This window comes from Thamnophis elegans, chromosome 3, assembly GCF_009769535.1.
Source record: "Thamnophis elegans isolate rThaEle1 chromosome 3, rThaEle1.pri, whole genome shotgun sequence".
NCBI lineage: Eukaryota > Metazoa > Chordata > Lepidosauria > Squamata > Colubridae > Thamnophis > Thamnophis elegans.
Window position 1 is genome coordinate 78,238,225 of NC_045543.1, and position 14,751 is coordinate 78,252,975.

The 14,751-nt window shown below is 36.0% G+C and overlaps 1 protein-coding gene across 2 annotated transcripts in view; it reads right to left on the reverse strand.

Annotated features, from left to right (window-relative positions):
• The window catches only part of CEMIP2 (cell migration inducing hyaluronidase 2), a 55,178-nt gene that overhangs the window by 22,838 nt on the left and 17,589 nt on the right, over positions 1-14,751 (reverse strand). For both annotated transcript variants that reach the window (XM_032214101.1, XM_032214100.1), the window contains 3 exons: positions 13,175-13,736; positions 6,952-7,121; positions 5,270-5,458 (listed from right to left, as the gene is read on the reverse strand). In XM_032214101.1, the coding sequence (XP_032069992.1) occupies positions 5,270-5,458; positions 6,952-7,121; positions 13,175-13,736 (921 nt within the window). The remainder of the gene's footprint in view (positions 1-5,269; positions 5,459-6,951; positions 7,122-13,174; positions 13,737-14,751) is intronic.

A 14,751-nucleotide genomic window follows, 5' to 3' on the forward strand; every position in this document is an offset into this window, starting at 1 on the left:
TAAAACCTTTTTTTTTTCATTTAGCATAGAACAAAAAGTGGATTTTGCCTCCATGAACTCTTGTTCTTTGACATTTTTTTAAACCAGGCTTAGAATAATTTCCATAATCTATGTTTATAGGTCACTTGATATATGCTTATTTATATATGTTAACATTCACACGTATATCTGCTTTTCTTTTCTGGTCTCCATCTTGTAGCTTACATAGTTGTGTTCAACATGATTATTTTTGTAAGAAAATTGTTCTTGACTAAACATCACACCATTTCTTAATGGCATGCCCTAAATTCCAAGTTTTTCCCAGTTAGGAAAAATGATTATTTTTCAATAACAATGAAACAAAAGCTTTACTGATTCCTTATTTTGAAGCATCAAGAACTTCCAAAGTCCCATTCACCATTTGATGACACCAATGAGCAACAGGAATGCAAACACTGTGGCATGCTATGGCAAGGCTATGCAAAATTAGAACCTCTTTGCTATCCATACTATTTGTGAATATACAGCTGAAAGGTTCTTCCAAGAATTAGTAAATGTTTCTCTAATGGCAATGAAAGCAATGCAAAAGTTCTAATCCTATGTATAGATGATAATTGCTAGAAAGGAAAGAAAACTATGGAAGTAGAAATTCTGTCACAGAATCTGATTGATTTTTTAAAATAATAGAATTGTTTTAAGTAATTCCCCAGTACTGTGCAAAGATCTTAGGCCACCAGCCATTTTATTGTTTCAGCAAAGTTTTAATGACCATCCATAATTATTTTTTGGTCTTGAATGCCACACCTTGTTTGTTGATTTCCCTTTCTGAGTGGTCTTGCCGATACAAAATGATTTTTTTGTCTGTCAAATTCTATGATCTTTGGCACTTTAACTGGAATGATATGACTGAAAGTTGGTCTTATTGGCAAGCTTCCAATGAATTGCACTCATACATGTGTCTGTGCTGTATGTAATGCTCAAGCACAAACCTGGTGTAATAGATCTTTCTCCATGACAGTCATTTTGGCAAGAAACCATAGGATACAGCAACCATAGGATACAGCAACGTTCCTGTATCGTTCCTTTCCATTTAGGTTTACAGCAAGGGTCCCCAATGCCTGGGCCACAGAACCGGGTTGCACACAACTGGAGGTAAGTGGTAGGTGACCAAGCAAAGTTTAATCTGTACTTGCAGCCGTTCCCCAGTGCTATCATTACTCACATCAGTTACACCTCAGATCATCAGGCTTCAGATCATCATTCTTATAAGAGTGTGAATCCACCTGTAAACTGCGTGTGCAAGGGATCTAAGTGGTGCCCCCCCCACCCGCTCAGGAAAAATTGCCCTCCGTGAAACTGGTCCCTTGTGCCAAAAAGGTTCAGGGCCAATGGTTTACAGGACCCAGTGTGTTTGCTATTGCTCAAGTGCAAGGGGAGTAACATTAAATACTTGGCACTTTAGCATATGGAAGCAATTTTTTCCTGCTTTTTCCTGTTTTTGAAAACTGCATACAAATTTCCTGTATTTTCTAGTTGTAATCTAATAAGGAGAGTGATACATAATTATATATGGTCATTATACTATTGCTACAACAAAAATGTAATGGTGGTCTAAGATCTTTGCCCAGTACTGTATAAACAACAATATATAAACAAATATAATAGAAAAAAATACAATTTTTGGTAAGTGCAATAGGAGATTTGCTATTAGCTTAGAAGTATTATTTTGGTTTTACTCAGAATTTTCTCTTTTAAATATATTATAGCAATAGATTATTATCAGAAATAATTTGTAATTAATAGTAGCAGTTAATAATCTAGCACACTGAAATGCTTTAAGCATTTTGCAATTGTAAGCATTATAAATAATCTTGCAAAGTCAGTATTTTGTCCTGGGTAGCAGACAGAATGACTGAGAATAAGGAAAATGACACCTCTAAAGCCACTTTAAGGCTAAAGCAAGATTATAACCAAGAACTTTTTGATTAACCACTCAGATTCTTAGCTTTCAATACTTCTCAGACTTGCTGATTGAGCAATTTCCTTAGATGTGCAACTGCCTGTAGAAATATAACACCAGAAGCCAGATAATCTGCCAAAAGCTTAGCAGCCAACATAAGACTGGGGGCACATATAGATATACATGAAGGGGCACAAGGCTAATGACTGTAGATAAGGATATTGTACTGGTACCAACCCTGCCTTTGACTGAGAAATTCTGCAAAGCAGGGTTATGGAATGGATTTTTTTTTCAACTTGAGAATGATGTGAAATATACATGCAAGGCAGTAATGCAAAGTACATATGCATAGATTATTGCTCTGAGTTGATGAGACATATTAGGCTCACACAATTCTTCATCTAAAACTTGGAATAAAAACCATTCAATACTTCACTATTTTACTGATGCTCCTAGTGGGTTAGATCCAAGTATACTAGACTGGCCAAAAGTCTCCTCACTTTGTTTTCCATCATAGCATTTCTATCCCTCTTACATGTTATGTAAATCTACTGGACTGTCTAGGCATAGAATGAGGGCCTGAATAGTGAAAGGGACTAAAATCAGTGGAGGTGCATTCTATGAGTTGAAAAATAATAATAATGCCAGTTAGCTCTGTTTCACATGCTTAACTGTAGACCAATTGATCATTCATGTCATCCTTAATTTACAATCATAACTGGGACCAAACTTTCTGTCCCTAAGCAATGTAGTCATTAAGAAATTGCACCCAGTTTTATGAACTTTTTTTGGCGTAGTTATTAAGTGAATCATCATGGTTGTTAAGTGAATCCAGCTTCTCCCACTGACTTGCTTATTGGAAGTCCACTGGGAAGGCCACGAAGGCAATCATGTGACCCAAGGACGCTGCAACCATTGTGCATACACACTGAAAAGTCCCTGAATTTTGATCACATGACTGTGTGGACCACTGCAACAGTGGTAAGTGTGAGGACTGGTGCAAGTCACATTTTTCAGTGCTGGTATAACTTTACACAGTTGTTAAACAAATTGCTGTAAGTCAAGGACTATCAAAATTGTATAGCATTCTCAGAAAAAAATAGTTTCAATATGTCTGCATTAAAAAACCAATTAAAAGATGAACAATAAAGCTGAAAATGAGAATCTGATGAGGCAATAAAAATTTACTTTCTTCCAAATTCTATGTAGTTGAAATTTATGTAAAAACTTAAATATTGCCCTAAGTATTAGAATAGAATGCATGCATGCATGCATACACGTCATGCGTACAGGCGTGCCCACAAATGGACAAATGTACCAGTAATGGCTTTATTATGGCTTTTTCATTATGGTCGCTGCATTATGGGGGTTTTCTTTGTAACAATTCAATGTAGAATATAATTTTTGTCCAGACACAAATCCTTCAAACCAGATGATGTAAAGATCTAATTCGGAATTAGTGAATACCAACATGCAAAATAAGAACAGTTACAAAAAGAAAAAAATAATGTTTAGTGGCTCTGCTGAAAGTTTAACAGGTAAAGTCAACTTGATTTCTTGCAGAAAAATCCAGCCGGACTGTACATGCCTGCAAAGTAGGAAGGGATGAAGCTCTTGACAGATTTTTGGAACACTGAAGGAAACTGGATATTAAATGAATAGAAAGCCGAGGAACTGCTTCCATATGGGAATAGTTTGCTTGCCTTTCCTCATTCATGTGAGAGAGTTGGCACAAGCTTTCTGCAGATGCTGAAGTCTGAGGACTAAGAGAAGCAGAGAATAAAATTTCACTAGTAAGATGATGAGATCCATATTTCAAGCAGAAGGGACAGCTCACTACAGCAAGATAAAATTATCCTGAGAATACTTAGGATTCATATGAAATTAAAGGCAATAGGGAAACAGAAATTTCAATGTCATCGATTCTTGGAATATTAGGGTTATTCCTGTGTTATCTTCAACACCATTTAAATTAAGATAACAGTAATCTCTTCTTCACCACAGTAATAATCTGGTTGGGGTGACACCACCTTCTTACATCCAGGCTCCACAACCTTAATAATACACATTCAGACAACTGCAAAATCACTCCTGAAGCAATGTGTCAGTTCCTAACTTTTTAAACACAGGTAGTTCTTGTTGGAAGGCCCCTTGTTTAATTCAAAGTTACGATGATGCTGAAGAAGAGAGATTTACAATGGGTTTTCTTAGGTGTGGCCATTGTGCTATCCCCAGGGTCACATGGTCACTATTTGGGTGCTTGGCAACTGGTTCACAATTGCCATGGTTGCCGCATCCAGCAATCAGGTGGTTGCCATTTGTGACCTTCACTGCTCATTTCCAACAAGCAAAGTCAATGGGGAAGCTAGAGGGAAGTCACAAAGGGCAATCATGGGACCTCATAATGCTGCGACAATGCAAAATGTGCATTGGGAGTGAATAGATCACAATTTTCCAACCTCTCTGACATTTCATAAATTTCATAGAAATTGTTTGTTTTGCTTTGCATGATTTTTGTCTATCAGAACATTATATTTCTTAACATCTCTGAAGGTATGAAGAAACGTAACATGTGAAACACACCCATCTTTCTGAGTAAGAATTTGAATCGAATTCTAGTTAGCCAGCCTTAGATGTAGTTATAGGTGGTAAGTGTTAGAAATCCAAGATAAGAGAATGGCAGAGAGGGTGGAGGGGGGGATAAGACCCTGATTTCTTAGTGTAAATACCTGAACTAAAGTTTACTGCTTGGTATGAGACTGGATTTTTGTAATAACATTATTGTCCAACATGAGAAGTCATTTATCTCTGTAGCAGACATAAAACAAGCACTACAGAAAGAAACAATGGTATGCTAAAGGCTTTGGTGCTTAAGACAACCACCACAAATAAGGAAAATACATGAGAGGGAGGAACAATAGAAAAGGGTAAGTTTATTTAAAGATAACTAGTTATAATAGACATTTTTGAATTGGTATTGTTTCAATTTTAGTTGAACAGAATCATCATTTGGATTATAAAAGCATGGATGCAAATGTTTAATCAACTCAGATCAAATCAAATTCACTTTGCATCTAATCTCTGATTTGCATCTTAGAGTAAATAAATTTAAAGCAGTCTTTTCTTTCATAAGCACTGTGCCTACAGAATCAATGCAATGCATGCCACATTAGAGTCTATTGAGGATTTTAGATAGTGGTGGATATTAAGCAGCTAGAAAAATATTCTCAAAGCAAAACGTCACCATGAGTGTGAAACAGCAAAACCACTCCTTGTGGGAAAAACAACAAAGCTTACTAGATACGCTCATTTTTACTTCTCAATTCTTACCTTTTACTTTGACTTGGTATTTATTGCATTCTGGACAAGGAAGGAGTGTGAATTCCTCTGTTTGATACATAGAATAATCAGTGCTTGCCACAACAATCTGATCTCCAGGCTTCCAGCTGCTAACGTCTTCTGACAAATCCATTATCACTCCATGCACAGCTTTAACCTGAAAACCCCACTTTGGAACACCTTGGAACAAAAAAATAATTTCTTGGTTCAATTTTCTTTTAAAGTTGCCACCTTTGCAAATGCTCAAATTGTAGTACATCACAATAGTTTAATGCACATGCAAATCAAATCAGCAATAGTACAGAGCTAAGCTCCCGATGTTTTTTCACCAACATCTACCAAAAATAATTACAGTAGTATTTTTAAGTTTATTCTTGTGGATTATGAATGAGGAACCACCACTTGTAAGAAGTTAGGGTTGTCTCACATAGAGAATGATTTCTTGGATGAAAAACAAGGGTGCAACTGCAGAATACTCTGAAGTTCATATTATTTTTATTTTACAATACTATCTGCCAGTACTGTCTGTAACCCAGTGGTGAAGACATTCGCCTCCCACACAGAAGGTTGAAATTTCAATTCTTGATAACAGCAGATGTTTCTTTCCTAGGGCACAAAGAAAAAATATCTGTTGTGAACTGCACATGGTGTCAGGAAGGGTATCCGGCCAGTAAACACTCACTTCCACCTAGTTGCCCTGACTTTACCCCAAATTAGGGGATTACATACTTGGCTGTCAAACTGGATTTCTTTGAGGGCCAGATCAGCATTGTAGTTCTCCTCCGCAGGCCAGTCGGTGTGGGGGAGGGGGAGACGGGACAGATGCCTACTGCAGCACTTTACTGGCCAAAACTTTGCCAGGCAAAGTGTTGCAGGAGGCTGTCCAGGGCAGAAAGTGTTCGTATGAGGCTCCCCTGCACCTCATTTTGGCTGCCACAGGCGCCGCGGGTCAGCCCTCTGCTATTTCCAGGCCAGCCCCGCAGGCCAGATTTAAGCCTTGAGTATGACACCTCTGGTATAAGCTATGAGCCTCCCAATTTTGCCTATCTGCCAGACAGGAATATAGGAATCTATTTTTTCTTTCATACTTGATAGTTTTCAACAAAGCACATTTTTAATATGGAATATTTCTAATGTAGGATATTTGATAAATCATCATGCTTTAAGCTAATTGATTAAATAGCTATCAAAACCATGATTTATTTTTCCCTATTTAAAAGTATGAAGGGGATATATGTATGCCCTTATGGGAAAAACATTTTAATTAATTTTGGTGGCTTTTTTGTAAACATTTTCGATTTAAAAAATTTATGATTGCTACAAATAACAGTCCTTTCACAAATATTAGAAAGGTTGACATTTTGTAAAAAAACTGAAGAAGAAAGCAATACTGGGTTTTCTTGCCAGCAGACCTATCTTGCATATCTATCCCAAAGCTCCATATTTCTTGTGCTTATTAAAACAAGGACACAAAACAGACATTTTGATTATTTTTAAACTTTAGATTTTTCTTTTTTCTTTTACTTCTGGCCTCCAAACAGACTACAGCTTCTTATGATCAACATAAGGTACATAGCAATAAAGATGCATTCTAAATATAGCAAACCTAGCTGCACAAAATAATCAAACTAAATTTTCTTTCCTAAAATAAAATAAAAATAGCATATTCCTACCAGCAATCCATTCACTGAAAGCCCTCACAATAAATTTCTGGCCGTCCACTGTGAAAAATTCTTTTTCTGCAACAGCTTTTCCTCCTGTACTGTGATTTTCATAGTCTCTCACAGATTCATTACAAGATGAATTTCCTTCACCAATTACACTCACTAAAGCCCAGGCTTGCCTGTAAGAAGAGAGAACAGCTTTAAAAACTTACCCTAATAGGGTCTCTTTAAAAAAATATCCCAATAATAATAATAATGCATGGAAAACTATCAGTATATTAAAAAAAAACAAATAAAATACTTTTTCACTTTGATGCATTAAGGAATATTTCCTAGTTGTTCAATTTCATTTGTCAGAAAAGTAGCTTTCTCCAGCCTAACCTCCTTCAGTTGTAATTGTTGCCACATGACTACGAAACAGTCGCAGACACTTGACATATTGCCTGGGACTAATGGAGATTATAACATTCTCATTATGACAAGTATCCGGTTGTCACGTGGCTGAAGAACCTTGTTTTGATGTATTCAAGAATTCCTTTCGAAGAAAGGACTGCAGAAGTCTCTTGAACTTAATTCTTTACACTCCTAAGCTCACATGCAAACCAAGAGATAAAAGCTTCAATTAAAAAAACACTTGCAGAGAAATATTAGATTTCAAATTATTTCACAATTTGTAAATTAGCACTTCTCACTTACTCTAACCTAAAAAGCCCATTACTGTAAATATGAACCTTCTCTGATAATAAAACAAAATTATGAAAAGTGCAAAGGACACATTGTGTTCTTTAAAAAGCACCAGTGGTTTTATAGATTTAGCTTTATGTAATACTGTAAGGATTGATGGAGACAGTATGTGTCAAGGATTTTTTTTTTAACATATGGAGCTAAAGCATTGTGCATGCTTGTTTACCCAAAAGGAAGACAACTTTGAACTGAAGATACTTCCTCAAAAAGGGAGATTATATAAGGACGAAGTTATAAATACCCACAAAAATCTTATTAATTTGCAGGGATGGGTGGGAGGCGAAGAGAAAGGAAATGAATCAGTGTCTCAGTGCTACAGTTGAACATCTTAGTTCAATTGGCCATGAAGGCCTCATAGTAGATACCCTATAAATTACTTGTTCAAGCTAGAAAGTAAGCCAAGATCAACTACTCCTCCCTATCTTCTGAAAATTTATACATTCTTGACAGAAAGTTTCTGTCTTTATAGCCACTCCTGGTTTATACACTGGGTCTACACTAAGACACTTTTGATTTTATAAAATCAGAACCAATTTTCTGGTTTCCCTTTTTCTCCCCTCCCCTTTCTCTCCCCACCCTTTCATTGTGTGCTAATAGGTATTAACATTTCTAGCAATAATTTCATTTACAACATCTAGAACAGTTGGGGAAGGAACTGGCCACATTTTTTAAAGAGTCTTTTAAGCACGCTATCCAATTAACTTTTTTTTAAAAAAAAACACTCATTCATTATTCTTAGACCACAAAAAAAAGAATCCTTCTGCTGCAACTCAGCTTTTGGAAATACAAGAGATGTACAGATTTGGGATGGAAACATTGAAATAATGTTTCAGAGATTTAATTAAAAATAGGATGAATTATAAAATATTATTTTAAGGTGAATAAATTTAAGAAGATAATAACTTTTAGAAATGTAGTTGATGTTTAAGTCCATTACAATTACTACTTTGCTGAAGATGCAACTTTCTAATGCAACAGTAAGATGTATTTCTGTTTCCATCAAACTGTTTTTTAAAAAAGAAGGAAAAAAAGAGTTTTTGTTGATATCAGATCTAGAGTTTGGTACCTCAGTTTCTATACTCTTCGCGACAGTTTGTGGTTGTTTAGAAAAGGCCAAGATCGTAATATACAACAACTCTGTTTTATTGTGATGTTAAAATTTCCCATACTTTTAAATGACTGCCTTTTTCTCTTAAACTTAAAAAAATTCCCGGAGAGATGCTAGCTTTGTAGCTTATCAATGTGTACCTATTACAGGCTTCTTTAAAGCAAGAATGAAACATCATTTTCCAAGACCCCCAATTCCAGGTCAAAGACAAGATGATGATAGTCAGCAAATTGATGTAAAGAGGAACAATGTGACTTAATCTGTTTTGACAACATGGAACTAAAAAAGTAAAGGATATTCAGTTGAGTCAAAGGATTAAAAAATATCCAGTTCACTCAAAGGAAAAATAATTCCATCTGTGGATGGAATTCAGTCCAATTTAATTGCACAATGAAATTTCCTTCTCCCACTCTTCCAAATCTGCTTTGGAAAACTGAAATTTTCTGAATCTAATTTTGAGGACATGTCTAATTTTGAAAATAGAATAAACACATCTTTATAGTTTCAATTTCTAGAGGAGGATTAATGAAACTGCTCTCACGGTCAGAAATATGCTACTGGTAGTCTAATAAATTTAATACACTGAACATGATTATTTTTATGATCAAATTCTAATTAGTTCAGGGAATTTTCATGAGTCATTTTCAAATTGAGCAGCCTATAAACCAAATAAAATAAATTATGTTAAAACACACTGCCCAGATTGTTTCTCTTTGTTTTAGGGCTATCTGCAAATCAAGTATTTCAAAGCATTGGTAAAACACAGAAATTAGTGTTTCTGTGGCAATGTGCAGAATATTTCTTTCCATATTACCAAAATAACAGACTTGCCAGTTTGTACAACCATGTTTTTTGGGGGCCCGATTCATGATTTATTTCTTCTAAAGAGAGGCTGTTTGCTTGCCTGCTTCAGCTATGACCTGATATAGATTCTTAAGGTGATACTAATTGCCTGAAAACACTTTTGAATTTGCATTTCCCCCCCTTCTTCTATCTTTTCTCTGCTTTATTCCCTCTCTCTCCCTCACTCTTTGTGTTGGCAGTCCACAGCTTGACTGATTAAGATACAAACCAGTGGTGGGTTCTGGAATGGGCCCGGCAGCATCACATGGATGCATGCAGCGTGCACGCATGTCTCTTAGTGCCTCCTCAACACCCCAGCTGCTCAGCGGAGCGGAGCGCAGGCACTGTACATGCCATGTGCATAAGTGCCAAAGACTTAAAAGACCGGTAAGGAGCTCGGGGGGGCCTTCTGGAGCACCGTACTGGTACGGTATCCAGTGCTCCGAGCAGGCTCTGATACGCCCATACCAGAGTGTACAACCTACAACCCACCACTGATACAAAAGGCTCATGATCAATTCACAACTATTTTTAACAATGAAATGTAAGCATTTTTCTGTACATAGCACAAAACCGTAACATGTTTCTCTACAGAGTTAGGCATTATTATTAATTTATGTTTAAACAGTTAGTAGGAAAGGATGCTTAAGTAATCACTAAACTCATTTTACTTAACAGATGCCTCATCTCCACAGCTCAGCAAATCCCATAGCAGTCAAGACTAATAATGTTGCTATGAAGTAATTCCTCCAGTGAGGAATGTAGCAAACATAATAATCCCCCTCAAATCAATCAGAAATAATAACTGCTTGAATGTTACCCAGTCACTTGTATAATCATTATAATTACAATTCAATCATTTCTACTGAAATATTGCTTAATGTATTAACATCTCATTTTAACTCAGTTTTCCTCAGTGTTGGAGCCCTCTAGAAACGTACATTTCAATTCTCATAATCCTCTAATTAGTATAATCATTGTTGAAAAATTTTGGAGTTATAGTCAATATATCTGATTTGGGAAAGATTATTTTAACCACCATTCTATTTTACTGAAAGCAATAGCTTATTAAAGGTAATCCTAGATTTACAATGGTTCATTGAGCTACCGTTCAAAATTCAATGGCACTCAAAAAAAGTGACTTATGACCATTTTTCATATTTATGACTATTGCAGCATCCCCAAGGTCACATGATCAAAACTCAGACACTTGGCAATTGATTCATATTTATGACTGTTCCAGGGTTATGTGATCACCGTTTGTGACCTTCTGACAAGGAAAGTCGATGGGGAAACCAAATTCACTTAACAACCATGTTACCAATTTAACAGCTGCAGTGATTCATTTAACTGTGGCAAGAAAGGTTGTAAAATAGGACAAAATTCACAGAACAATTGTCTTGGTTAACAACAGAAATTTTAGGCTCAATTGTGATCGTAAGACAAGGACTATCTGTACAGCATACTGAAACTTTGGAAGAAATCCACTATAAGACAATATTAGGACCAATCAAATTGTAAAAAGAAATGTGTGTGCTTTGCAACTATCATAATACTTGATCAAAACAAAATTTTACATAATTTGCAAAGGAGAAGAGGAAAGAGAGATGACTTTAAATAATCAGCATTTGCTCAGTTTATGCCAATGCTTAAGATTTTTGGACTAATAAGCAACTTTATTCTCAATTAGAAGGAAAAAAGCAGTTATTAATCTAAGACTATAGTCTTACGCAAAAGATACATGTCCTTAGTTAGGCAGATAAATGGCAGCCTTGAAAATTTAGGCATGCAATTCAAACTGATGTAATTGGACATCAAGCTTTTACAGAGCTCTATATCTAACTACATCCTTACCTCTCTACATGCTAAAACTCTTAACATTTCCTCTGCAAGGATCAAACAGCTTACAAGAAACGCATCCAAAGATGGAGCCATACTAAAATAAAGCAGAAATATCTATTCCCGAAATACCAGGTTTCCTAGATACTAAGAAAATTTACCCAAGTGTTTATTAAAGAACACCACAGCTTTTGAAAGAAAATTTATGGTTTTAGGCATTTTGCCAAAGGCTGGCTGGCTCTCCCTTTTTTATTACTACAAATAGTTTAAAGCTGCTCTCTTCTCCTCGGCTGTCATTTAGGAGGGAGGAGGAATGGGTTGTTGCTTGTAAATATTGATGCATTAATGAATATTAAGGAGCAGAGTTTATTATAATATGTACAAAATATTTAAATCGGACATTCTTCCATATAGTTCAATGCTGAATCATTAACTACACATGCTATGATATTCCATTAACCTTCCAGAACAGAATTGGCACCATGGGGAGGGTCTCGCCCTAGCCTATTCACCACGGCCAACTCACTGCTGCCAACTTGCCACAGCCAACTTGCCTGGCCTACTCACTGGAGGATAATTCGCCACGGCCATCTCGCCACAGGACAACTCACTGTGTGACAAAGAGTTACACTAATATCAAAGAAATGATGAAATAGAATCATTAAAGAAAGGATGTAAAAAAGGAGGGGCAGAATAAAATGTAAATGGCAAAAAATATAACAATTTTTATTTATTGTAAATAATTAAATAGAAATGTTAAACTGTCCCGTAGTGGGTTGTCCTGTGGCTAGTTGGCCATGGCAAGTTGTCCCATTCACCCATGGGAATGTGGGGAGGGAGGAAATTCCTTCTGTTGTAGTTTCTCTATTGTGACAGACAGAAGCAGTACCTATGACTCATGACAGTCAAACCAAGTTTTTCTCATGATTTTTAATTTAAGGACTATAGAAGATAAATATAGTCATGATATAACATGTTATTTCACCATGATATGGTACTTGTTTCCCAATCTTTTATCTTCTCATAATCCCTTCCTTTGCCCTCTTTTAGAACAGAGGTTTCCAACCCCTGGTCTGTGGACAGGTACTGGTCGGTGGAATGCCAGAAATCGGGCCGTGGCAAACAAACAATGGGAGTGGGGACAGTGGTGTGAATTTGAAGAGAAAATAAATTTACTGGGAAATTAGATTTGGAACATGAAATTGCTTTACTTATTTTTAATGCCATAATCAAGTGTCCTGGGGTGGGGGTAGGAAATATATGATTTATTCCCCCTCTAGACACTAAGGAGGAAAGTAAGTTGGCCGAATTTGTTTTAAAAGGGTATAAATTTTAATACATGACGGGACATGATTAATTTTGATTTTTGTTGATTTTGTTCACTACAACCAAACATTAATTGCCAAGATGGCAAGTTGCCAAGATAGCCATACGCATCAAAAAATAAATTTATCACTTGGAGTTAGGAGTAGATTGATGTCTTTTGTAAGGATTATCACAATTGTGAAGCATTGATCAGTGTTATGGAACTTCCTGATGCGGCTCTGCAAATCATACCCAAAAAGAAATGTGTTTAGCCTTTATATTTATGCATTAAAATAAGCTGAGGTCAGATCTCAAATAATATAAGGATCACCTTTAAAATAAATTTTTAACCAAGAGCACAGAGGCTTTTTGCCAAAACACTTTTTTTTTTACCTATAACTCAATCCTTTGACGAGCTTACTTCCCAGAAGATCCTGAATGGTTCTTTTTGTTTCTTCTAGTAGGTTTTTAGCAGCCGAGTCTGCTACAGCAATAGCAACAATGCGACCGAAATGCTGAGCCTTTAGAAAATCCTGAAGTTTTTTGCTGTCATTGTGAGATTCGTGAGTATCAAACTTCCCCTTTTCCAAAATTTCTGAGGTGTCTTGGTCAATCACTCTAACGTTCAGAGCTCGGAAAAACTCCTTTTCATATGTGTAGGATCCAGGGGCCAGCCCTGAAGGATACAACGTCTTTGACAGGGATGTCCATGATAATTTCTGAGAGCCGTGCAATTCCAGTGTTCCACCAGGGCCCACGCCCACAAATTTTTCACCAAATGTTGGCACATAATCACCTTCATTTAATTTGCCGTATAAGATTATAGTTGCTTTGGACTTATAGCGACATTTTTCTGCTCCAATATGAAGCATTCCACCATCCTTTATTAGGATAAAACGTGTTTTCAAGGTAATATTTTTAGATCCACTTTCATCATCCCCAAAGACAAGTAATCCTATAGGAAATAATATTGTTAGGTAAGCAATTCTTAAATACATAGCAGCAATCTATTTATCTAGCATCCATCCATCTGTGTGTGTGTGTGTGTGTGTATGTGTGTCTGTCTGTCTGTCTGTCTATCTATCTTTAATTGAGAACTGCAAATCATTGGGTATACTCCTATTAACACCATACAGATAACCTTTAGATTAGAGCTCCCAGTTTGCATAAAATACCATGCGTATATTTGGAGTTATACTGGGCTTTTGACATGTTTGCAGCATACTTTCTAAAATACCCCACAACAAATGGATACTTTTCCTTACTATTAGATATAAATGCTAATAAGGCATTGATATGGTAAAGCTGAAAAACCTAAGACTACTTTATCGAACAAGCAAGATGGGTAATAATGTCCTTCTTCATGGTTGTTCTTCAGGAATCTTCTGTTGGCAGTCAATGTATGGCAAACTACAACTTGGAAAGCATGAAGAATATAGAGTAAAAATAATGAATTAATTAATGAAGGGAAAAATAAACATGTTCCGGATGGTGAAGGTAAGAGAAATGGAAAGGACAGAATCTAACTGAAGAAAAATAATCTCATCTTGCTGAGCAGGGTTGATTAATACATGTAAAGAAACAAAGGCTAAAACATATGCTAGAAAATATGGTATTATCTAGGTTGTTGTGGATCCATACAAAAAAAGGGAGTTGAAAGATAGATGACCACTGTTTATTAGATTCCAGTGAATAATAGTAATAGGAAAAACAAGCTTTGGGGAAAATTGTGTAACATTCTGAATAAATGTGAAAGGGGAAAAATTATTCCATTAGGTGACGTGATTGGATATCAGGAAATAAAAAGTATAGGAAAAAAAGTGATCTGGATATTTGGAGACCCAAGAATGAATGAGACTAATAGTGGCAAGTACCTGCTTAGAAATATATGTGATTGAAATATTATTTGCTTCATGCATATATATGGAAAATGAATGAATAATAAATTGGTTTGATTGTTTATGTTTTGA